The sequence below is a fragment of the Staurois parvus genome, unplaced genomic scaffold (assembly GCF_062004578.1).
Source record: "Staurois parvus isolate SC_StPar_1 unplaced genomic scaffold, SC_StPar_1.0 ptg000544l, whole genome shotgun sequence".
NCBI lineage: Eukaryota > Metazoa > Chordata > Amphibia > Anura > Ranidae > Staurois > Staurois parvus.
In genome coordinates, this window is record NW_028318340.1 from 3,466,395 (window position 1) to 3,493,525 (window position 27,131).

The window sequence follows — 27,131 nt, forward strand, 5'->3', positions numbered from 1 at the left end:
ATTCCTGGTATGGACATTTTTGCATCGTTACATTGGTCTAGCAATGTAGGTATGCATGTACTGTACCATACCTGGCCGATCGCTGTGGAAACCAGAAATAATTGTAGCAGCTTCCGCGCCAAGTGGCAGCCCTGCTGCTTAGTGCACACAGAGGTCACTTAAACAGCATGGGTGCCATTTCAGAGAACACTGCAATATCTCAATGCAAAGCATTCCGATTGGATTGATACTATCCCACCTCCCATCCTTCTCTAGCCAGAGTACACTTTTTATTTCTTGAAAAAAATGCCAAGTAGCAGGGGCAGCCACTCGGCACAGTTCCCAGAAGCTAGTAGCAATCACTCATGTAGCAGTGTCTCCTACAAAGATTTCCAGAATCTAAGGGGATCAGCCAGGTTTTGTACATTCTACTTGCAGCATTTTTTCTTTCCATCGCAATTTTTCTGTTGACCTGCACCATCCTTCTGAACTTATCTAAGGAATTGAGACTTCAGACAGTGGCAATTGCATAGCCCAGCCCCATACATTCTTGCCCATCATAGCAGTCTTCTCTTCTGGGGCTGTCTAATTACTGTCTGTGCTAAACCAGCTCCTCCATCTCTCTCTCCTCCCTACATAACCTTTTATGGGGCTGGGGCCCAAAAAAGAACAGGATTGGGGCTACTCTGTGCAAAACCATTGCACAAAGCAGGTAAGTATGTGTTGTGGTTTTTTTTTTTTATTTAAACATTACAACCTTTTATAAGCACTTTAACCTTTTTACACTTCATTCAAAGGGGGGTTCTGTAATGTAGCAGGAGGTCCACTGTAGTGTGATACACCAACCAAAATAATGGAAATTTTGATTTGCCTATAAACTCCATATTTTGGAGGTAACGTACAGGACTTGATTCTTAGAGCATGGCTTAAACAGTGGTGATGGATGCTGGCACATACTTTGCTGTGAGCCTGCTGCTCAGTGTATCCTTGTCCACTCTGTATTTGTTAGCAAGCAGTAAGGACATCACACAGAAAAGAGGGGAAGGACCTGCATCCTGTACTGTTCTCCAAGAGATGGAATCCACAAGTACGTCATTAAATGTACAGGAATTCTTAAGCAATGGTATGATCCCAAGTAATAAGTCAAAGGGTTGGGCAACAAAACAGCTAAAACACCAACAGGTACAAAGGGAAAAAGGGGGGTTCAAAGAACCCAATGAGAAACTCAAACGGCACCTGGCAAAAACAGTTTTTTGAAAATGGTAACAGAGCAGGTCCTGGAACCTGTGGAAAAAACAGGTGCTTGATGCTAACACCTAAAACCCCAACACCTTTGGGAGAGTTGGTTCAGGTAGGAAAAAGGAAGGGGGGGGGGGGCACACAAGCCCTAGAAAACATAAAATACCCACCCAGCAATTTGCAAGGAGGAGGAAGGCATCCCATAGAGGGACTGCTCTGTGGGAAAGTAGAGGGGGAGTTCAGTTCTTGAGGAAAGATGTGGGTAGCCATACATGACAGTCCTAACCCGACACATAGGGCGAAATGACATGCTTTCATAGCAGGATAGCGGGAGTGAGAATGAAGGTCCTACAAAAAGGTGATCGGAAGCAATGACTTTGTCTCCATCTAGCTGAAATAAAAATAGGGTGCTTCCAAGGAGAAAAAGGGGGAGTACTTTTGGTTGGCAGGGGAAATGGAGATAAGGCGGCTCTGTTCTTGGAACACCTGAGTAAGGCCCCAGATGGTCATGGAAGATTGCAGTAGATAATGAAGAAGAGCAATATTTTGTAATGAATGTGAGAGGTGTAATGATCCACCAAGAAATGTATAGCCAGAAGCTGGTATGTAAAGGTACAGGGAAACTATATTATGTTCCACATTTGCTGTACCCTATTCAGGCTTTGTTCCTCACTGTGGGTATATCCGCAAAGGATTCTTCAAGGTCTGGGTGCTATAGGCCTGGACCTGTTTAGCACCCTCCAATTAACAACACCTATTGCAAAATATGGCAAATGTAGAATGCAGTGCCTGAATCAAACATTACAGGCTCAACTTGCTGCTGTGAGGTCTGGGTATAGTTCTCAAGGTAAACACCAAGTGTAACAAAGCTGGAAACTGCTAGTGAGCCATGAGGTAATAAGCAGTCAGATCTGGATTTTGATTGTGAAGACAATTGAAGGAGGAAAAGAAAACTGATTTTGATTGTGAAGTTAATTGGAGGAAAAGAAAACTTCTGGAGTGGGTGGGGTTATATGGAAATGCTGGGGGACAGTCCCAGTAGACCTAAAACCAGTGCAAGTAGTGGCCTTTAACCCATGGTCTAAGAATCTGTTCCTTATGTCCTGCACATCACCATTAAGACACTATTGTTTCCTGCTGTGGATAGAATGGGGATTAATACCATTGTTCAGGGTGAGAGTGGTTTTATTGCTGTTTGTGTCACGGAGAGACACCATTGGAGATTATTCTCACTTCCTGGACCAGTACTGGAAAGGATGGAAAAATCCTCCTGCATAGACACAGACAACAATAATAGCCTAACCAGGTTCTAATTCTTTTCTCCTTCTGCCATAATTACAATCGTTTGGTGCTAGTTAGGTTTTAAATAACTTAATTTAAACATTCCCTTGGAATGAATATTGATTGTAGTATGGTAGGAGCAAGAACTGTGAGGATTTTCAAGAGGTGTGTGACACAGCAAAGGTTTTGGTGTCCAAGTGGACAGTTGTGTATGGGAAGTGACAGGTGGCCATCAGAGCCCACCACTGATACGCGCAACATTATAAGCACATGCTGTTCTTAGGTGCCAGTAGTGAAGGGGAACCAATCAGAATAGGCTAAGGTATCAGGTTAGCATTTCATTTTAAGTGTCTGTCTACATGCTGTTTGGCAGCTATGTTCTCTGTAAGTTAGCATAGGCAGTATGCTAAGATATCAATTTGGGCAGCAAGTAGCTGACTGGTAATATAGATTTTATAAAATATGGACAACTTCCAGAGATAAGACCCTGTCCTAGAGGTGCTCTTAGTACACAGCATGTATTGTTCTACCAATGTGTAGCAGTATTTTAAGCTTCCACATGACAAAATCTTTAGGCTTTAAAAGCTATTGGCTGGCATGCTTTCTCACATCTCAAGAACAAAAAGGGTTTAGTACCCCAATCTGTGCAAATGCTTGGCAGGGTGTTTGCTGTGTGAATGCTGCCTGCAGCCTCTTGCGGTTTCCTTGCTCGACCTAGCAGGCCCAAAGAGATTTTTATAGCCAGGCTGATGGTTGGCATTAAGCCTGAAATGAATTACTGCAAGTGTATATAAGCCAAACAGGAGTATTAAAATGGGCAAAGGACATCAAATATGCTTTGGTACCACTGATGCTGCATGACTGCTCATTTATGTCTGTATACGTCTTGCACTGAAGGAATACACCTTTCGCTTAAGCTAATACTTTTAGGAACGTGATAGTGGATAATTGTTCTTTCTTCCTCCTTTGTTCACAGTTGCAATTCTTGCAACATCAAATGCACCAAATGGCTACAGCAGCAGCACCGCAAGCACCACCACAGCACCTGCCTCATTCCGACAGCCAATCAAGAAGTAAATTGAGAGGACGCTCTGCCCTGGAACCAAAATCTTGAGAGCACACTCATCCACCAGCAACAAAGAGACACTGAACACATCAGCCAACAAATGCCTTCTCTAATACTTAAAAAAAAAAAAAAAATGTAAATGCTACACCTTCATCCCTAATGAGCTTTGTGTAAAGATAAATAATTCAAAGTCAGTTAAATCTACATTAAACTGAAAACATGGTAAGAGATTCTACCCAGTTGACAAGTTTTAAGCAGTAACAGAGGATATTGCTCTCTCGGGGTTAATCAACAGACTGTGACTGTAAAGAGAACTCTCTACACATAGCAAATTTATTGTTTTTAGTACAAAAAAAAAAAAAGGTGTGCATCACTATAACAAATACAAACTTTTTACATGTTCATTTTAAAACGTTTTTTATTATTTCGTCGTAATGCTGTCCAGCAGATTCTGCACCTCCTTGTGTCTGGTGATTGCTCGACTGATACAGTCCTGAAGCTTTTCTGCTGACAGGGCACTGCCACCTGAATAACAAAAAGACTATGATTAGTATACAGCACCTAGAAATACAGTGAAAACCATATCAGCTGTGTTTCATTGGCTGAACTGTGTAAAACTTTATTGTGTATATGAACAGAAAGATTTAACTTACGACATTGCCCCTAGAAGGGTTGTGAAGAGATGACCAAACAAATGAACATGTTGGTAACACAGGTTTTATGGTTTTAAAAAAAAAAAAATCACACACCACTTCTATTGAAGGTAAAACTTCAATTTGGGCTCAGACCCACTCTGCAATCGCAGGATTTTCCCAGGCTTCCAGGTTAAATGATGCTGGATGTCGTTCAACCTGGAAGACTGAGGATTTCCATTCTCCGCAAGAAAATGCTGTAAGGGACAGCACAGATGGGAAGGTATTTATTTTATTTTTTTTATACCCCTGCTGTGGGAATGAAAAAAAAAATATTTTTTTTTTATAAAAAAATGTTTAAATATGCCCTATCCAGGTAAAAGCATATAGAAATAGGGACATTTGCCTTTGGTGGTATACTTTTTCAGTTAATGATTGAGAAGGTATAAAAATAGCACAACAGCAAAGCATCTAGCCTTTTTAGAAAGTTTTCTTTTAAAATGGACAGCCACCCACCAAAAACTTGTGTCTATATGAAGGATTGCCAAATCCAGTAAAAGGTAAGTCTCAAGCAGTCTAGAAGGCTGGGTAGCCTTGGTTCTCTGATAAGGACTCACACAGTTTGTTGTTTATTACCTCCATACACTGAAATAATTATATTCAGCTATCATTAGCAAATACAAGTACTTGTTAACTTTGAGTGTATCCTGTAGTTGGTAAATTGGTCCATGGAAATGAAACTGTAATCAGCCCAAAACTGTGTGCAGCAAAAAAACAATACCAACAAGTGTAAATAGGCAATGTATTAAAAATCTTTACCGCTCAAACTTAAACTGAACTTTTTAAAATACATTTTTAACTCTGCTCAACTTGGTTACCAGAGGGATAAGTATTCCCAGACTGTCAGAAAAAAAAAAAAAAAACTTGTGGACAAGCTCAGTATATACCCCTCCCATTCCAAAGTATGCCTCCGTTTTGCTTAGCTGGTCTCTATATGCAGAGTGATTGCCACATGAGAGCCCAATGGACTGGACATTGTGGTGCTAGCCTGGAACATAACCTTTGGGCTTTGATTTCTACATCGTGAAACTCTGGATCAACTGTGGGTATAGGATTATGGGGGTTTTTTTTTTGTGGTTGAACTGGATGGACTTTTGTCTTTTTTCAGCCCGTGTAACATTCCAGACCAAAGTGTACTGGTTATGGTAGACAGAGCACTCTCAAGGTCCAGAGCCGTGGCACAATCTTAGGTTTAACCATAACTATGAAGACTCACTATGTGAGTAGGTCAAGCACCAAGAGCTACTATACTAGGATTGTTGGGCAGTTAGAAGATTTTTTTTTTTTCCCACCCTTATAATGAGAGAACATCATCAATTGGGTGCAGTGGTGTGCATGCTCTCTTTCCCGCCACTCAGTGTTGAGCATTTTCCTACTGCTGCTAATCACAAGTAACACATGGAACTGTCCTCAGTTTCTCTACTGCCTTCCTACCTACAATGACATTTGTCTTCTTGACCCTATTCCACTTACTAGCAGTCATGGTATTACAACCCCAATTTCAAAAAAGTTGGGGCACTGTGTAAAATCTACATAAAAATGCTATGATTTGCAAATCTCAAACTCATTTTATTCACAACAGGAAATGTTTAAACTGAAAAAATTACCATTTTAAGTAAAAATAAGGTAATCTTGAAATTGGTGGCACTAACACATCTCAAAAAAGTTGGGACAGGGCCATGTTTACCACAGTGTAGAATCCCCTCTTCTTTTAACAAAACTCTGTATACATCTGGAAAGCTAGAGTGGGAGGAAGGAAGAGAATTAATGATTTTGGTTGGCATTTTGAGACTACAGCCCTGGGCAAAGTTTTTGCGAGTGACACAAATATTAATTTTCACAAAGGCTGCTGCTTTAGTGTTTTTAGATCTTTTTGGCAGATGTTACTATGGTATACTAAAGTAGAATTACAAGCATTTCAGAAGTGCCAAAGGCTTTTATTGACAATTACATTAGGTTTATGCAAAGAGTCTATATTTACAGTGTTGACCCTTCTTTTTCAAGACTTGCAATTTGCCCTGGCATGCTGTCACTCAACTTCTGGGCCATATCCTGACTGATGGCAGACCATTGCATAATCAATGTTTGGAGTTGGTCAGAATTTGTGGTTATTTCTTCACCTGCCTCTTGAGAATTGATCACAAATTCTCAATGGTATTAAAATTTGTGGAGTTTCCTGGTCATGGACTCAAAATGTTATGTTATGTTCTTTCCAAAAGCCACTCGGTTATTACTTTTGCCTTAAGGCAAAGTGCTCCATCATGCTGGAAAAGGCATGGTTAGTCACCAAACTGTTCTTAGATGATTGGGAGAAGTTGCTCTCGGAGGAAGTTCTTGAATACATTATGTGTGAGCCTACTCCCTTGTCTGAAAAGCAACCCCACACATGAATGGTCTCAGGATGCTTTAATTTTGGCATGACACAGGATTGATGGTAGCACTCACCTTTTCTTCTCTGGACGGTTTTCCAGATGCCCCAAACAATCGGAAAGGGGATTTATCAGAGGAAATTACTTTGCGTGCAGATGCACTTACACCTGCCTGCTGCCATTCCTAAGTAAGCTTTACACTGGAGGTGCCGCGATTCTGCAGCTGAATCAACTTTAGGAGATGGTCCTGGCGCTTGCTGGACTTTCTTGGGCACCCTGAAGCCATCTTCACAACAATGAACCTCTCATTGAAGTTCTTGATGATCTGATAAATGTTTGATTTAGTTGCAATTTTAGTAGCATTATCCTTGCCTATGAATCCGTTTTTGTGCAAAGCAATGATGACTGCATATTTCCTTGCAGGTAACTGTTGTACAGAGGAAGAATAATGATTTCAAGTACCACCCTCCTTTTAAAGCTTCCACTCTATTATAACAATCAGAATGACAGAATCATCTCCAGCTTTAACAACACTGGCACTAGTGTCACTTCCATGATATCAGCTGGTCCTTTTGTGGCAGAGCTGAAATGCAGTGGAAATGTTTTTTGGAATTAAGTTAATTTCCATGGCAAAGAGGGACCTTGCAATTAAGCTGATCACTCTTTATAACATTCTGGAGTATATGCAAATTGCCATCATAAAAACTGAGGCAGCAGATTGTGTCAAAATTAATATTTGTGTCATTCTCAAAGCTTTTGGCCACAGCTCTAAGTTAGCTTGGGGCAGAGTTGTGGATGGCTTTGCAAGTTAATATTTTTATTCATTGGGTAAGCAGACACTGATAGTTTGGTAATGGGGAGGAGTCTGGCATCAGCATTCATGGTGAACTGAAGGAAAAGAAAGTTGCAGCAGTCAAGGTGGAAGATAACCAGAGAGTGAATTAGCAGCATTGTGGTGTTATTGGTTAAGAAAGGGAGTATTTTGGAGATGTTGCAGAATTTGGCCAGTGATTGGATGTGGGGCCAAAAGTTCAGAGTCCACGATTACACCTACCATGCGGAGATGGGCTGATCAATGTGCCATCGATCTTGACAGAGAAGTCAGGGAAAAGGGTACATAGAGGAGGAAATACTATGAGTATTATCAGCATAGAAATTTTTATTGAACGTTATGGGAGGCCATCAGCTGATCCAGGAAGCAGGATCAAGAATAAGAAAGGGCCAAGAACAGAACCTTGCAGGACCCCGACAGGAAGAGGAGAGGGTAGAATCATGACACATCATGAAGGTGCATTGGGATAGGTAGGATGAGAGCCAATGAACAATACAGTTGCAACGACCAAAGAAGTGGAGGGTTTTTTTTGTTTGTGTTTTTTTTTTTGAGGGGGTGGCCAACTCTATCAAAGGCAGCTTAAGTATCTGACGCCTAGCCTAGTACCCTGGAGCTACATTGCATTCCGCCTTGCAGTGCATCTTACCTGGTTCTGGACACCTGTAGGTAGACATATGGGGCACGGTACTGAATGACTCCAACACTCATTTACACTAAATGTTCTACAGCTGCCTACGATGTATCCACTGGAGGTGCCTTACACAGGTGACCTGAAACTTTGCACTCTACTTGTCTATGCCATCTTCTTTCACTTCATCAGGCATGATTGCCTCCGCAGCACTATCACAGGAGGATATTACTGTAGTCATGAAGTATTTTATGGGCTAAATAGCAAATTTGATTGACAACTCTGAATGCAGAGCATGCTTCCATACCTTCACCTGCAGAATTTTCATCCAACCTGCCTTTGGCCTCCAGCCATTGTGACTGTCTGACCTGGAGTCCTTAACAGACTACCCTACAACAAAAGAAGTCACAGGCTTCTGCCATTAATCTCAAACCCAGAGACCATCTCAGCTCTTACTGATGCAGTACGCACCACTTTAGCACTCAAGAATCAGTCCATAGCTTCTATCAGTGCTGTCTTCAGTCTAAACTCTTTACAGGCCCCTAACAGCACCAATACTTTCCCAATGCACCTGGTTGCAGTCTTGCTTGCTGGAGACTGGAAAAACCCCAGCAAGCTGTAGCAAGTATCCCATTTTAAAGACCATCCTAGAGGAGGAGGAAGCACTAGTCTTTAAGGATCCCCTTGGTAAACTGCTAGAACACAGTCTTCCCAACAAGCCCTGCAGTGCACTCTGTTTTAAAATTAGTTTGCCAAAGTGTGTTCTAATGCTTTTAATGGCCTTGGCTCAATCAGCTAGGTTTGACAGATAATCCCTTGATCATCTCAAGCTCACATCCCTAAACTACAGCACAGATGGATTGTTAAAACTTTTTTTTTACTCCTAGGATTCAACTTCCAAAGCCAATGCTGAGGCTCAGTCCAAGCATGCCTACAAATCTTCAGATACATCTTCAGTGTGAGGGGGCGTCCAAACTTCCCAAAGTGACTGAACATGTTAACCTTTGCATACAGAACGCAGATGCATTGGTGTGGTAGACAAGTTTCCAAAGGCTACAAGCTAAGAATTTGCTCCCTTGCCCCTCCCCAGTTCATGACTTCCAAAATGTCCATGTCACCCCACAGATTAGGAAATCTCACTGTAGCTGCAGTGGGTCTACTGGAGCAGGGTGTCATGCCCGAATCCCTGTGGTGGCATAGTTTCAGGGGTTCTACACCACCCTGCTCACAGTGTTTAAACCAAAAGGGGGCACCCATAATATCATGGATCTCAAGGCCCTAAATGTCTTTATTCAGGAAATTGAACATGGAATGCACCAGGTCTATCATAGCCACTGCTCGCATCAGTGAGGCATACCTACACTTCCACATTTTGGCCCATCTACTGCACATTGTGTGTTTACCAGGGTGCTGGCCCATGGGTAAAGCTGGCCATATACACTTAGATGTCTTTAAAAAATTGATTCCTCCATCCAAAGTCTATTAAGGCAAGAGATGCTGGCAGGGCCACCCAGACTTCAACTAACTCACAGGCTGAAACTTTAACAGTGTATGTCCAGCTGAAAACCTTGGTGCACTCCCAGGGCATCCCCATTGTGAAATACCTAAATGACCTCCTGCTGAGAAAGCAGGCACACTAGGTTCTGGTGGACAACATAGCCTGGACCGTCCAGACTTTGCAGAGCTATGGCTAGGTCCTGAACGTTCCAAAAGGCAGCCCTGGAATCTACTCATCGCTTGGAAAATCTGAGTCCAACCTTAGACACAGCTCAAGCCAGAGTTTTTCATTCTTGGCAGCAGTTTCAAACTCCCTGCCTCCAGATTTTGAATCTTCAGCCCTGCTGTCCAACTCTTTCTTTCTGCACCCGAGAGTTTTGTGGCTTATAACTTCTTTCAAAGCAGTCTTATTTGCCCAGTTATACATTTCCACCTACAATGCAACATCCTGTCAGCATGGAACGGATTCATCTGGCACAGAAGACCAGGCTGTCCCTGGCTTTTACTCAGGAATATTGTTCTGGAGATGAAAAAGTCCTTTCTTCCGTGTCGCTGCTGGGGACTCGTTCATTAGAGTAACCTTGTCTCTCAAACTTTAGATCAGGGGTCTCAAAACTGTGGCCTGAGGGCCAGATGTGGCCATTTGCTAGCCTTTATCCAGCCCTTGGGGCATTATTCTTCCCAATGATATAAGGCACTATTCCTCCCACTGACACCAACAATGGTGCACTATTGCGCCCACTAATACTAATGATGGGGCACTACTCCTTCCACTGACCACAAATGATGAGGCCATGTTTACCCTCATTGATGCTGGACCTGGAACATTTTCTACTCCCACTGGCCATAATCTGGCCCCCCTAAAGTCTGGACAGTAAACTGACTCCTTGTTTAAAAAGTTTGGAGATCCCTGCTTTAGATGATCTGAAGTCTCGTTGGTGCAAGAGAGGTAGAACGGAACCTGTCCTTTTCCTCTGTTTACATTCCAGGCATGGAAAATATATTACTGGTATTTATATAGTGCAAAAATGTATGCCGTGCTTTACATACTGTACATTAACATAAGTCCCTGCCCTCAAGGTGCCCTACCTCACATTCATACACACACGTACTACAATTTTAAACAGGAGACAGTGTGGGAGGAACCCATGCAAGCACAGGAGAACATGTCTGGACTCGGGAATAGTCTCTACACCTGGAGAGGTGGAAGGCAATGGATGGGAACCTCCTGGCCAACTCCCCATAAGATTTATCCCTGCACGTGGAAGGCACAATTCACTTGGTGTGAGGCAAGAAACAATGCAGCATTTTGGGTGTAGGAAGGGTTATACTGCGCTGGCCAATTTTTTTTTTTTGTTGGTTTCCAAACCTTGAGTAGGTAGCAACATAACCCAATGGTCTCTGGATTTCTGTGTTCCGCAAGGAAATAGATTTTAATGAAGTACAAATATTCCATTTTACAGAGTGGAAATCCACAAAAAAAATAAGCTTACAGCTGCTTTTGAGGCTGTCAGCTTTTTTTTAACCGTTGACTATTATTTATGGTGGTTGCAATTAAAGGTTTTAAAAGGACAAGTATTTTGAAAAATACTGTATTCCAATAACTTTATATGGTTAAAACATAAAGGGCAAGTCTATCTCTGAAGGTTCAGTTGCATTTTTACCTGGCTTTCTGATAGTACATAACCTTCCATCTTCATCTGTCACTATAGTCATCAATCCGGTGGCTAAACTCTCCTCCTCATTGGTTGGATCCACAAGAATGTGTTTACTGTCAAGAGGAAGGACACAATCATCTTATACAACAATACATTGAATAAGAGATTCAGAGTTGCAAATAAATATAGCAAGAACAGTTTCTGCTTCCATGATACAATTCATGCAATAGCAAACTAGAAGCCAAGCGAAGAGACTTCACTTTAAAACACTTCAGTTCCTTCACAAATATTAAAAGATCAGTCCACTCAAACCTCTTACTGGCAGCTTTTGGTTGATGCCGACCCACCCACTGTATTCTTCTATCTTGTGGGGATAGATGTCTGCTGTATTTCCCAGCTCTGCTACTTACCTTGGAGTCTCATGCTTTCTGCTGCATCCTCTATGATGCACAGGCTCATCATCTGTGTCTAGTTCTGGACACAGCTCAAGACAGAGTGTTCATTCCACATTAGAAACTTCTGACATTCCTGTCTCAAGATTCAAATTCCCCAGACCGAGAGCTGTCAGACTTTCTGCTTTTGCACGTTAGTCCTAGGTCTGATGGTAGCCGCTTTCAAAAGCAGTGTCATTTGCACTGCTCCACTCCTGACTTCTACAACATTCTATTGTGGGACAAGTTGATAAAGTCTCAGGACACACAGATTCAATCAATCACTAAGGGCCAGGTTATCCCAGCTTTGTGGTGCAGGAATTCAGCTCTCTAGAGTTGGGGGAAGTCCTTCCTTCTCCTTCTTTTGGAGTATAGATACACAATAGACGCCAAGGCTAGGTAGGAACCCTGGGCACCATGTCGATGCAGGGGGTTTGGTTGGCATGTTGATGCAGGAGGCTTGGTTGGAGGAGTCTGGTCTCCATCCACTGCCACAACAGTGACATGCATCAATCATCAGACAGGAACCAGAAATCCCGTAGGTGCAGGAATTTAATCTTGTTGAAGAAGAACTTCATATTCCACCTTTGTCAGCCATGTACCTTCCCCCTGTATGGACAACTGGCAGGCAGACTCTCAGCTGGCAGCACCTGGATCTTGGAAAGTAGTCTTTACATTTGAGGTGTTCAAGGACCTGTATCACAGGGGGATGCCAAATGTGGACCCACTGGCCTCCTGGTTCAACAAACTGGACAGGTTTGTTTCCAGGTACAGGGATCCTCTAGCAGAAGCAGTGGGTTTCTGTTGTGGCTCCAGGGGATCAGTACACCCTGATCTATTCGTTCACTCCCCTGAAAAACTCCCCCCCCCCCCCCCCGTTTCACAGGACCATGATGGAGGGCAGTCCAGTGATCCACACTGCTCCAGAATGGCCCAGGTGGATGTAGAACACTGACCTAGGACTCTGGCAGATGCTCCATGAGCTCTACCAGAATGTCAGGATCAATCTGCCATCCTGCTTCATGGTTTCTGGTTTTAACAGTATAGTTTTAAAGCTCAGGCTCTGAGGTAGAGGGATATCTCTGGTTCCTATGATGTTAAAAAAAAAAAAGAAAAGTTTACTTTCCACAAGGTCTGTCTTTGGGTTGGAAACCACCAAGGCCTACATCAATTGAAGCAAGCTTTCCATTTTCAGTTTATCCATGGGACAAATTTTCTCCTTCAAACAGCCCCAGGTCTGGATCTGGACCAGTGTCTAGCTCTCAGCACTATAAAAGTGACTGTAAAGGCCTTTTTTTTTCTCTAACATTAAAAAATATTATATAAACCTGCTCTGTGCAATGGTACTGCACAGAGAGGTCCCTTTCATGCTCTTGATGATTGCACAAGTGCTCTCCATTATGTTTTAAGTGACCCCTCAGAAAACTAGCTGCTTCTGTCATAGTCTCTTGCGAGAAGACGAATTGAGCAAAGGCACTGCAGATAGGGCAGCGCTGTATTTGTAAAAGAGTCAGGTAACTGTTTGGAGAAGGGAGGGGGCCGGAATGGGATTGGAGGACAGGCAGTGGAGCATTTTTTAACCTTAATCCATAGAATGCAATAAGGTAAAAACTGCACAGACTTTGGAACCATTTTAAGGGTCACATTTTTTGCTCTTTTTATTGTTTTAAAAGGTATTAGACCAGCTCTCCCCTTCTATTCCCCTGTGACTCCATGGAATCTGAATCTGGTTCTCTTTGCACTGCAAAAATCACTGTTTGAACCCAGTAGTTATATCCCACTCTACTCTCACCCACTTATAGTGATCACCCTTAATAGACTCAGAAAAGGATTTTGTGGCAAATGTAAAAATCCTGTTTTCCATCAACTATTTAATGTCCTTTTACATGACACACGTTTTAAACTACCACACTATTACAGTGTTTAAATATAATACACTGCTCAAAAAAATTAAAAGGAACACATTTTAAATCAGAGTATAGCATCAAGTCAATGAAATGCCTGGGATATTGATTTGGTCAGTTAAGTAGCAGAGGGGGTTGTTAATTTCATTAACACCAAAGCAGTTGAAACTGATTAACAACAGGTACACTAGATAGGCAACAATGACACGACCCCCAAAACAGGAATGGTTTTACAGGTGGAGGCCACTGACATTTTTTCCCTACTCATCTTTTCTGACTGTTTTTCACTAGTTTTGCATTTGGCTAGGGTCAGTGTCACTACTGGTAGCATGAGGCGATACCTGGACCCTACAGAGGTTGCACAGGCAGTCTAACTCCTCCAGGATGGCACATCAATACGTGCCATTGCCAGAAGGCTTGCGGTGTCTCCCAGCGCTGTCTCAAGAGCATGGAGGAGATTCCAGAAGACAGGCAATTTTTTTTAGGAGAGCTGAACAGGGCTTTAGAAAATTCTTAACCCATCAGCTGGACTGGTATCTGCTCCTTTGTGCAAGGAGGAACAGGATGAGCACTGCCAGAGCCCTACAAAATGACCTCCAGCAGGCCACTGGTGTGAATGTCTCTGACCAAACAACCAGGCCACCATCATGAAGTCTGTTTCTAACATCCTCTAGTGGGCCCTGTGCTCACTGCCCAGCACCATAGAGCTTGATTGGCATTTGCCATTGAACACCAGAATTGGCAGGTCCGCCACTGGAGCCCTGTGCTTTTCACAGATGAGAGCTGGTTCACCCTGACCACATGTGACAGACGTGAAAGGGTCTGGAGAAGCTGTGAACGTTATGCTGCCTGTAACATCGTTCAGCATGACCGTTTTGGTGGTGGCTCAGTGATGATCATTGGAGGCATATCCATGGGGGGACACACAACAGACCTCTACAGGCTAGACAATGGCACCCTGACTGCCATTAGGTATCGGGATGAAATCCTTGGACCCATTGTCAAACCCTACACTGGTGCAGTGGGTCCTGGGTTCCTCCTGGTGCACAACAATGCCTGGCCTCATGTGGCAAGAGTATGCAGGCAGTTCTTGGAGGATGAAGGAATTGATGCCATTGATTGGCCCCAGGTGCAGCTGTGCATAAAATCCATTCATCTTGCAGGTTTTATTGCCAAAGCTTAACTGAAAAAGCTGAAGCTAGATGTTGATTGACTACCATACACAGCTGCACCAGATTCTGAGCTGACCAGTTTTAGTAAATCTCCCCCATTAGCTTTTTCCTAAATGAGCCAAAACACACATTACATGGCACAGTGTCAAAGGAACACCATATCATGCATTCAGCAGTAATATCAGGAGTTTTTGGCCTGCCCTTCTCCTATCAGCTACATATAATACCATTCAATTTTGCTGTAGAAATCTTTTTGATCTTCTCTACCTCATATCCACCAGATACTTACTTATCAAATATGGCAAATGATGTTGAAAGTGGGTGTTTATGGATTTTCAGGGCATTTCTTGTTGATAGCTTCACCTGAGCCAAGCCTGTTTCTTCATTTATTTTAACAGATGGCAGCCGTGCTGTGGAAAGAGACCATTAGCATTAATCCGGAGAGTATCCAGGCATAAAGATGTTTATTATGGCTGAAAGTAACTTCTGCTGCTATGTACATTCCCTAAGACGTCACTGTAGGGTTGACACAGATGGGACTTGCAGCCAGCTACAGAGCCATTTGTCCCACATGTCTGAATTATTTGACCAGACTGTTCAATTAAATGTTCTGCATGCCAAATATATCTGCTTGGGAATAATTCACTGATATCGGATTCTAGAATACGGTAACCATCCAGAGTATTTTCAGTGTTTTACTGGCACAAGTGATTAGACTATATTTAAACCATTCAACAAAATTCCGACAGGAAAAATTCAACAAAATAATAGGCACAACACATGAAGCAACAGAAAAAACCTCCCTGTAATGCCAATTCTTTCAATGTTCTCTGTATTCTACATGTAAGCATTTCCTGGCCAACATATCTCCAGCAGAAAATGCCTTCAGTTAAAGCAAAACTTTCTGAGATCTGGAAGAAGTGTGGCAGAGTTCAAGTTCCTGCTTGTTCATTAAAAGCCCTTGGAACCCTAAGATCTCCCCAAGCCCTTGGAATGGCTATGTCAGGCCATGCTTGGTGGTTTCACCAAAAATCTGTTTGAGGAGAGTTCAAAAGAGATTCCATTAAAGTGCAATACGGAATTGCTGCAAAATAACGGCTGGGAATTCTGGAAGCGGTATTGTCACCCACTCCACTCTTTCCTGCAGCTGGCCACCCACTGACACAGCGGAAGGAAGCTGCAGATCATACTGGACTGAAGTGGGCTGAAAAAGGGTAAGTATCTTTTTTATACCTGCTGTACACAAGGCCATAGAGTGATTGTAAAGGTTTTTTTTTTTTTTTTAAATAACAAACGTCACATTTTACAAGTACCGTATTTTTCGTCGTATAAGACGCACTTTTTCTTCCCCAAAACTGGGGGGGAAATGTCAGTGCGTCTTATAGAGCGAATATGGAGCGGCCGGTCCGGTATTTCCACCGCGGCCGTGTCAGAATACCGGGCCGGCCGCTCAGCTCTGCAGCCGGACCTTACCTGTTCCTCTATCCAGCGGCGCGCTGTCTTCCCGGCTTCTGTAGTGTGGTCACTGGGCATGACAGCTGGGTGCCAAGTGTGCATGCGCAAGAAGCGGTGCTTTTTGTGAATGGTAAGGCGGTACCTGGGACACATGACAGATCCCAGAAGCCGCCGGACCAATCACAAAGCGCAAGTGCTTCTCGCTCATGCGCATTGGGCACCCGGCTGTCATGCCGAGCGCCATTACAGAAGCCGGGAAGACAGCGCGCGGCTGGATCGAGGAACAGGTAAGATCAAACAAAAACTCTGCGGAAGTAAGAGCGGGTACCTGTCAAATTCAGGTACCCGCTCCCCACCTCCCCAAAGGTCAGCAGTCATCTGTGCTGTCCGCAGTCTCTGGTCATCCCTGTGCTGTCCGCAGTCTCTGGTCATCCCTGTGCTGTCCGCAGTCTCTGGTCATCTCCTGTACTGTGTCTGCAGTCCATTAGTTCAGAATTTTTTTTTCCTGTTTTCTGCCTCTAAAACCTAGGTGCGTCTTATGGTCAGGTGCGTCTTATACGGCGAAAAATACGGTATATTGGGGACTGCGCCATGGGCAATAAAGTGCGGGCCTAAACCCGAACGGCAGCCGCTATTCACTATGATGTAAACATCAAAAAACAAAATAATAGATATAGAACAGAGCTGCCTGTACTCCAACCAAACTTAACTCTCTCCTTCATATAACCCACTTACAAATGTTAAAGTGCAATCAGTGCAAAATCAAACAAACAAGTTATATAACATACAATAATATTCTCAAGTGCAAAACGTATTAAAACTATTAGATCATAATGACCCTATGTGACAAATGTCCTTCATAAATAATTCATCATGTGCAATACTGTCAATCTCAACAACCTAAAGTCCTGAAGACGCCATCAGATGAAACGTACGTTCAAGAACAACGTGATTCCGTCATAGCCAGACTCCGGTGACGTCACATCCAGCCGGGACAGAGGCTTGGAACACACGTCGGCCATCTTAATTGAATACACAGGCAATACATGCTGGTGCCGGCTTCCTAGGCACTCTATTATGTGAGTGTATCCAGTTTGTTTTAATTCCTACTGTTGCCGTATTAAATACTACACTTAGAACGGTTTTTCATTGTTGAGATTCCTTCGAGTGGTATAGTTTAAACAGCAAGTATTACTTATTCCAATCCCTCCAATTATCATTTGGGGAATTTATTGGCAATTACACATGGGCCATCTTGGCTATCCAACTATGAAGTGTGGGGGATGGTGAACATACGTGGAGGAACCTCTAGAGATTATTTTGGTTTATGAAACACAATACGATATATGACCACAGCAATGGGGTCATATAAGTCTGGTGAGTGAGCCATTCATTTACCTTTGCACCGAGGTGTGGACACATGGATTTCTATGTCACAAATATTGAGGTTCAAGAAGGACTGTCACACTTTGAATTTATTCAGCACCTGGTGGAAGCATAAGGATGATTTATGCAAACAGGATTATTTACCTATTGCTCCTATTGTTTTGAACATTGGTTTATTAACTGTCTGATATTTTATATTGTTATTTGCTCACAAGTAATCACTATTCAGTTACCCTATTAGGTTTACAGGGTGCATCTATATGTTATATTTTATTTAAAGTACAGCACCTGTCTATTCATTACCAGTTTTCATAAACAAATCCACCAGCGATGATAAACTTATTGCTTATGTCAACTAAGACCTTCCTAATGTCACCACAACAGCTCTCCTCCACCACCGAATGAATGTAACAAACTCACCAGTGCCCTATGCTGGTCAAATCATAAACCAGCGAAAATGTATGCTACTCTGGGATTAACGTTCTGCAGTCTCGCGGTCCTATATAAAAAACATAATTTACATATTGAAACGCATAGGGCAGGTCTGGAGGTGACATCACCACGCACAGCTGTGGTTGGACTCGCAGCTTGGAAACGTGGCTGGAAACAATCCAGCGTACACTAAATTGCCTATTTACTTGTGTCAACGGCGACACTAATGAATGTGAATGGCCTGATGTTTTTATACAATAAACAAGTTTTTATGGTTGTTTTGCTATGGAAGCTCCCTTCTTCTTTCCTTTCTAATGTTATGAGTGATCAATATATACAAATGCACCATTCCTAGAAGCCTCATAATATAGGACCGCAAGACTGCAGAATGTTACTCCCAGAGCAACATTCATTTTCTTTGGTTTATGATTTTACCAGCATAGGGCTCTGGTGAGTTTATTACATTCATTTGGTGGTGGAAAAGCACTTTTGTGGAGATCTTGGTTGATATAAGCATTACGTTTATCATCACTGGTGGGACTTTACATATTTAGGATGGACATTATTGCACACGATTACTTGTGAAGTTAAAGCGGAGTTCCACTCAAAAGTGAAAGCTCCGCTTATTTGCCTCCTCCCCCTCTCCACTGCCATATTTGGCACCTTTTGGGGAGTGAGGGGGGGAGCGGGTACCTGGTTTTGACAGGTACCCGCTCCCATTTCCAGCTCAGTTCACCACGGTGAAGTAACCCGGCAGTTCGGCCTCCTCCTTGCTCACGCAGTCTCCTGGGAACTCCTCATGAACATACAAATCAGTACATAATTTGTTAGACATGCATTTCTTTTGAATTTTATGTTGCTATTCTGTCTCTCAGTGTTACAATACACTTACCATTCGATTTTTAGACTGATCATTTCTTTGTGAGTGGGCAAACATTCAAAATCAGCAGGGGATCAAATACTTATTTCCTGCACTGTATATGTTTATATTGGCTCACTGGCCTTGATTGACAGCATCAGGAGCCAATGGCTCCCGCTGCTGCCTCAGACAATAAGAAGTGAGTCCCCGAAGAAACGAAGCTCTCGTGGACATCGCTGATTAAGAGGAGGCTCAGGTGAGTGTTAGGGGGGGCTGCTACACACAAAGTTTTTTTTACCTTCATGCACAGAATGCATGAAGGTAAAAAAACCTTGATCCTATAGAATCACTCTAACCACTTCCCGTGTGGCCCATGTATATAAACAGCTGGACGGTGGCAGTGCAGGGGCAGGTTGTCGTTCATAAACGGCACCTGCCATTTTGGACTCTGCGTGCTCCCTGGAAGTGCACGGTACCGCAATCGCTGTACGGGACCTCTGTGTGAGGTCCCAATCACGTGATCACTGATTAGCCAATCAGTGATCACATGAATAGGCATAAGCAAGATGTCACTTCTGCCATCATTGTTTACTACGTGTGATATCTGTGAATGATCACAGAGGTCACATGGTACAAGGCTATTCACAACAGCCTTGTACCATGTGTCAAGCTGTGACCAATCACAGCTCTCACAGTATTTCTCAATGGCTGCAAGAATGCAGCCAGAGAGAAGGAGAATGATTGCTTTTACAGTCTTTATGGGTGTAAAAGCAATCAGTGTAAAAGAAAAAAAAAGAAAAAATCTTCACCCCCCACAAGTAGTACAGTGTCACTATAGTGACACTGTACTGCTAGGGTGACAGTATGTTAAGAAAAAAACAATAATATAAAAAAAATTAAAATGTAAAAGACATTTTTTGAAAAATTATAATTTTTGGTTATAAACTAAATTTGGGTATTTTTTTTTTTTTTTAAATAAAAACATAACTGAATACATTTTGGCCAAGATGTATGGAGAAAGATTATTTATTTGCAAAATTTTATAAGAAAAACGTTGACAGGAAGAATGAAAGAACTACCACGGCGCTTCACAGCGGTGTGGTAGTTCATTGAGGAGTACCAGCTGACAGCCGCTAAGGCTGTCAGGACTTGTAGTCTCTCATTCACAGATCACTGTGAATAAGTAAAACAGCTGTGTGGGCAGAGCCCCACATGGCCACTTTTTTTTTTTTTTTAAATTTGAGAACTATTGAGGAGGGAGAAGATCCCCCGCTAGCTGTCAAAGCGGGGATTGGTGGATAATCTGATTGTAACATATTACACCCTAAATATGTGTGTAACATGTTACAAAAGGTGAACTTACCCTTTAAATTGGAAATTTTCAGCCCATTTGAGTGCTTGCATACTCTAATGCCACAGGATCCACAGAAATGGTCTGAAACAGCGGTGAAAATATTACAAAAATTTTTTATTACACTAAATATCACAATGATTATTCCATGAAATAATGGGATCGATTCATGTATGCCACCATAAGGCACTGGGCAATATACAGATAGCTGAATTGAATGTCTTAATTCACCATAAAGGTGTGTGTATTCTGGAGCTGGGCATCCCTGCTCTGACTCTTATGAACAGCTAGGTATACTTGCCACTAGTCTGAGTTCCTGTAGTGTGTAAAACACGCAGGTGACACAGTTCAGCTTTGTGATGAATCAGCAGACTTCTGCTTTCACTGCTCAGCATCTCTGATAAATCCACGGTGACTTTGTGCCATTTAATATTTAAGGCATCAATCACACTGGCAGTAACAAACCTTCAATAATTATATGCATCTGAAGGACATTTCTACAAAAACGCATATAATAATTTTTAAATGTTTAAATCACAAATGTGTGTTTGCCTGCATTCAGAATTCTGTGTGTCCAGGGGCAGAATAGATTTTCTGAATGCATGTAAATGTGTGTAAAGGAAAGTGCATTTAAACAAAGGAGACCTTGATCTGTTTACATTTCCCAGATATATTCTGTATTTAACCCCTTCCCGCCACCACCTCCCAGCCCTTTAAGACCTTCTTTATTAATTTCAGGTACTTACGTCAATTTACACAGCGCTTTACATATATAGTTAGGTCCATATATATTTGGACACAATTTTCGTTTTTTTCAGGTATTTACTAAAACATATTCAAGCTATAGTTATATAATGGATATGGGCTGAATGTGCACACTGTCAGGTTTAATTTGAGGGTATGTACATCCAAATAGGAGGAAGGGTTTAGGAATTACAGCTCTTAAGAGTAACCATCCCCCCTTTTTCAAGGGACCAAAAGTAATTGGACAATTGAATATAATCATAAATGTTCATTTTTAATATTTTGTTGAGAATCCTTTTCTGGCAATCAGTGCCTGAAGTCTGCAACCCATGAACATTACCAAAGACTGGGTTTCCTCTTTTCTGATGCTTTGCCAGGCTCTAACGGCAGCTTTCTTCAGTTGTTCTTTGATTGTGGGTCTTTCGGCCTTTAGTTTTGCCTTCAGCAAGTGAAATGCATGCTCAATTGGGTTGAGATCAGGTGATTGACTCGGCCATTGCAGAATATTCCACTTCTTCTCCTGGGTTGCTTTTGCAGTGTGTTTTGGATCATTGTCCATCTGTACTGTGAAGCAGCGTCCAATCAACTTTGCTGCATTTGGCTGAATCTGGGCTGACAGTACATCTCTAAACACTGCAGAATTCATCCGGCTACTTCTGTCACATCATCAATAAACACCAATGACCCAGTGCCACTGGACGCCATGCATGCCCATGCCATCACACTTCCTCCACCATGTTTTACAGATGACGTGCATTTTGGATCATGAGCTGTTCCAAGCCTTCTCCACACTTTTTTTTCTTCCTGTCATTCTGGTACAGATTAATCTTAGTTTCATCCATCCAAAGAATGCTTTTCCAGAACCGGTCTGGCTTTTTTGGATGTTTTTTGGCAAAGTCTAATCTGGCTTTTCTATTTTTCAGGCTTATGAATGGTTTGCACCTTGTGGAGAACCCTCTGTATTTGCTCTCGTGAAGTCTTCTCTTGATTGTAGACGTTGACAATGATACACCCACCTCCTGGAGAGTGTTCTTCACTTGTCTGGATGTTGTGAATGGGTTTTTCTTTACCATAGAGAGGATCCTGCGATCATCCACCATTGTTGTCTTCCATGGACGTCCATGCCTTTTTATGTTGCTAAGCTCACCAGTGCATTCTTCTTTCCTCAGAATATACCAAACTTTTGATTTGGCCACTCCTAATGTTGCTGGTATCTCTCGGATGTATTTATTTAGTCTTATTTAGCAAGTTTCACTTGCATGCACAGCTCCTTTGAACGCATGATGCAGGTTCCCAGCAAAAGATGCCAAATACCACACTTAGAATCAACTCCAGACCTTTTACCTGCTTAATTGATGAAGAAATAACAAAGCAGTAGCCCACACCTGGCCATGAAACAGCTTTTGATTCACTTGTCCAATTACTTTTGGTCCCTTGAAAAAGGGGGATGGCTACTCTTAAGAGCTGTAATTCCTAAACCCTTCCTCCACTTTGGATGTACATACCCTCAAATTAAACCTGAGATTGAATATGTTCTGGTAAATACCTGAAAAAAAGGAAAACTGTGCTTGTGTCCAAATATGTATGGACCTAACTGTATATATTGTACATTCACATCAGTCCCTAACCCTCAAGGGGCATACAATCTAAGCTCCCTAACTTACATTCATACATACACATACTAGGGCCAATTTAGACAGGATCCAATTAACATACCAGCATGTCTTTGGAGTGTGGAAGGAAACCGGAGTACCCAGAGGAAACCCACGCAGGCACAGGGATAACATGCAAACTTCAGGCAGGTGGTGCCATGGTTGGGATTCGAACCAACGACCCTAGTACTGCCAGGCAGAAGTGCTAAGCATTTAGCCACTGTGCTGCCCATTCTTGACAGACACAGGCTTTCTGATCATGTAACCGCCGTGATTGGCTATCACAACAGCCACATGTTCGGAAAGCTCCCACTGGCAAGTAGACATCAGGAGCTTTCTGTTGGCTGGTTGTAGCTGTGCTGGAAGCATGCAGGGTGGCCACTCTCAGTACAGCATTGTTTATGTTTGGGACGCAAATATATGGCCTCTCGGCGTTAAATTCCTGCATACGTGAGGCCGCATATATGCGTACGGCCGGCAGGAAGAGGTTAAGTAACCTAAACACAAGAGGCTAGCGTGAATGTAAATGTGAACAAAGATCAGGCATCATGACCGATTAGTCATCTGCTTGTGATTAACAAACATTAAAAGGGATAGTTCACCTTTACAAAAAAATTGCCTTTGCAAAAAAAAGGGGTGTTTGTAGATAAACTCTGCAGCTCTGACTAAAGTTAAATAATGTCCTTGCTATAGGTGTAGGCCATTTACATACCTTCCAAAGCCTGACTGGAATAGTCCCAGGACATTGCTAAGCAAGGCCTAGTTGTTACTGCCCACCTCCACCATCACAGGAGTGAACATTTCTCGGATTCTGACTCCCTCACATGTTCTCTCTCCTCTGACGCAGTAGCTTTGAGCTCAGCCTTTGAGAACTCACTCCTGTGATGGAGAAGGTGAGCAGTAAGGAGTGGGCCTCACTTAGCAACATCCTGGGAGTATTCCAGTCAGGCTTCAAGAGAAAAAAATGGCCTACACCTATGACAAGTATATTATTTAACGTTAGTCAAAGCCGTACAGTATGTTTTATCTATATACACCCATTGTCTGCATAGACAGTTTTTTGGTAAAGGTGAACTTTAGAGAAAAAAAAAAACCTAATAATTGCAGATGAGGATCTTACCATTTCTTAATGCTGCCACCAACGCACATGTACAGGTATCCAGAAGATTCCCACCATAGTCCAAACAGATGAGGTCACAGTAGAGAACCCACGCTAGCTGGAAACAAATGACAGCGAGTCCCATGGTGAGTCCTATGACAGTCTACTGCTAGTCCATGACAAGAAGCACAATGACCATTAAAGGTTTGCCTTCCATTCACATTAATATACACACTTATATCATACAAGTGCTGAGACCTCCAGTCCCAGCAATAATACTAGGCACTGCCACCGACTATCAATACTGGGTGGATGGGGCTTCACTGCCACTGACTGCCAATGCAGGAGAGAGATGGGAGGTTAAAATTTCACTTCCACTGACCACCAATGTGTTTTAATGTTAACGGTAATGACACCAATGTTGGGGGTTACTGTACTCTACTTTTTCAGTGTTGATTGAATTAAAAAAATGCAGCAGGAACAAAATGTTTGGGTGTTGAGTTGCGAAAATGCTCTGCTATTGTGCTTCCCCCTGGAAGTGTCAGGGCTGCACTTGAGGCCCTCTATAATTTTCTAGTTAACCACTGCTTTAAAGGTGGTTGTAAACCTCAGGCATGAAATATGAACAAAGCATATCCCTCTATAGTGCGTACTTGTTTCAAGAGCACCAAGTGTGATTTTTGTCTGCCTCCTTAATCTGCTATAAGCATGAGTCACTTCTGACAAGTTTTCTGACACCAAGAGAAAAATGGTGACAGGGGAGGGACCTCCAGCAGATTGATAGCCTCAGCTCTGTTCCTGTGAGCTGTGTGGAGGGGTGTGTGTCTCTTCACTCCAATCAGCTCTCAAAGCTCTCCTCACCGAGCTCTGCAGTGTGTAACTTCAGCTATCCGCCCTTTTTTCTGAAATCTCAGAAAAACTTTACAAATTCAGCACTTTAAATGGATGTGGAGAAAAGAAGACTACAGCTAGACAGGTACAATTTAGGCAGGAGGATTTTCTAAATCTCTGTATATCACCTGAGGCTATTGCCTTCACAGGGGGAAGTGTTTACAGCTAATTTAAGGGTTGCCAATTATGAGAAATTACTTGGCTTCTGAAATAAATTAAATAACACAAGAAGTCATGCTGACAGATGAACGCCAAGTGCACAAAAGCACAGTGTATTAAGTTACATGTTATTCAGTATGTGAAAGATTGCCCTAATTGTACAGGAGACACAATGGAGCAAGTTCTAGCCAGGAAATAGCAGTGAATAAATAAGAGCAAGTGTGAAAAAAACAGATAAAACATATCCATACTTTGCCATTTTCAATGCACAGGTCTTCTTTTAGTATGATCTGTGAACTAAACAAAAGAAATACAAGTATTATTATTCTACTAATAAAGTGATGTTAAGGGCCATGTCACACCGGTGATATATTTGCAGCAATTTCTCATTAAGGCGATTTCTCATTAAGGAAATCAGGTATTTTTCTATGGAATCATTACTTTGCTATTTTTACAGCAATCTGTATCTCATTCGCTCAGCAACTAAGTCTGCAGAGCGTTTCACGTCAGCAACAAGCTTGCTGAAAGAGAGATTTAGAGGAGAGAACACGAAAAGCTAATGTTGTAGCATGTCTGACCTGCTGGCATTAGATTTGTTGCAGAGATTAATTGCTGCTACAAAACTGCCAGGCATACACAAGAAACAAGAAATCTGTAAAAAAAAGACAAAGCTTATCATTGGATTTAATATGGTCGTATATTAATAATTAATATTAATAATAGTGTAGTGTAAGAATGCGCTGAAGCATTTGGGTCAGCATGCAAGCCAGGCATCTAGCAAACTGGGAACAAAAAGTGATATATAATAATGTAACAATTCTATATTATTTTTACAATACATTAATATAGATCAGTATTCTTTTAAAGACTTACTTGTTATAACATTATTTACAAAAGGTTCAAAAACATATAGCTATTCTTAAAAAACAGTTTGCTCCCCCCTCCTCGTACCTACTGTGTAGGAAAAAAAAACAAAAAAAAAAAAAACACAAACACAAAACACACAACAGACTTGTATACTTATTTTTAGTCCTCCTGGTCACATGATCTGGACATGGCTCAGGAAGTGCTGGACAATGGCTAAGAATTCTGGGGACCGTGACATCACCAAAAGGTTTCCATGGCCCAGTCATTGTTGGCACTCCCATGCTGTCATCTCATCTGTTGTAGCCACTCAACGAAACAGGGGAACCAGAGCTGCAGAATCATGTTCTCGGACCGGAGCGGATTAAAAATAGTACGTCTTTTTTACACTGGGTAGGCAGAATAAATAGGAGGGAGGGAACATTTTTTAGAATAGTTACAGTTAGGCTTTTCTTCACATTTAAAGCATAAGACCATTAAAAATGCATACATTTTCTGTAAAATATATTCCAAATCATTTTGAATAGTTTGCAATCTTTTCTTAATAGAACCTCTGCAGGATCAACCCCCATTCATGCTTCTTTACACAGAAACCTGAATACAGGACATAGTAGCTAAAGGAGTTGGGAAGGGATCTGTGGCACATTTCAATGAATGTGTTTAAAATAAACCGTTGTCAAACTTCAGCTTGGGTAACAAGCACATTACATATCAAATCCTTGAGCCAATGAGAGCACAAATCTAGAGTAACACATTATAACTAGAGCATAATTAAAATAATACAAACCCCAACATAAAAAGGTACATTGCACTAAAACATAATCCATTTGTAACTGAGTTAGCAGATAGCCATCTGAGCTGCTTTAAAGCCCAATTGAAACCTCACACTATTTTTTCACTTTATAGACCTGTAGCCCCACATATTGTGAATGTTTGCTTGGAAATGCAAAATAACATTTTCTCTCAGTAATCATGCTGCTTCCTGCTCTCTCAGACTAGGTTCACACTAGAACATGTTTGCAGGACACCCGCGATCCGTGCGCATTTCCTGCACCACAGCGGGTGTTCATGTTGAGTTAACACCACCCCAAACACATGTCAGAAATGCAACGTTTTCCTTCACCAGATCACATGGTACAAAACTACCATGCAACCTGGTTGCAGAGCATTTCCAAAAGTAGAGCATGCGCTACTTGTGGTGTATTGTAGTGCAATTTAAACCAATTCAAAATGAATGGGCTCAAATCGCACCACACTGAATCACATGTGAATTGCATAGCAAAGTGCTGTGCATTCCTGTGTAATTCATAGTGTGAACTGGGGCTCAGTCTAGAGGTCTATGCTGGCAGAGCTGAGCAACAGCTCATTACAAGTGTTCTCATACAGATTTGTATTGTGGGAAAAGGGGGGAGGGTTGTGCCTGAACAGCTGTGTGTGAATTAGAGAACTGGATCAAACTATTGCCTATTAGAATTCACAACGGCAGACCCA

At 42.1% G+C, this 27,131-nt stretch overlaps 2 protein-coding genes across 4 annotated transcripts in view; one reads left to right on the plus strand and one right to left on the minus strand.

The window, feature by feature from the left end:
* Positions 1-3,977, plus strand: part of SUPT20H (SPT20 homolog, SAGA complex component) — a 127,233-nt gene extending 123,256 nt beyond the window's left edge. For all 3 annotated transcript variants that reach the window (XM_089690841.1, XM_089690844.1, XM_089690843.1), the window contains one exon: positions 3,476-3,977. In XM_089690841.1, the coding sequence (XP_089546967.1) occupies positions 3,476-3,613 (138 nt within the window). In that variant the 3' untranslated portion in view covers positions 3,614-3,977. The remainder of the gene's footprint in view (positions 1-3,475) is intronic.
* EXOSC8 (exosome component 8) overlaps positions 3,878-27,131 on the minus strand; it is a 49,093-nt gene continuing 25,839 nt past the window's right edge. The window contains exons 7-11 of the mRNA XM_089690845.1: positions 25,028-25,073; positions 23,748-23,844; positions 15,038-15,158; positions 11,248-11,354; positions 3,878-4,090 (exon numbers count right to left, since the gene is read on the minus strand). Of these exons, the coding sequence (XP_089546971.1) occupies positions 3,987-4,090; positions 11,248-11,354; positions 15,038-15,158; positions 23,748-23,844; positions 25,028-25,073 (475 nt within the window). The 3' untranslated portion in view covers positions 3,878-3,986. The remainder of the gene's footprint in view (positions 4,091-11,247; positions 11,355-15,037; positions 15,159-23,747; positions 23,845-25,027; positions 25,074-27,131) is intronic.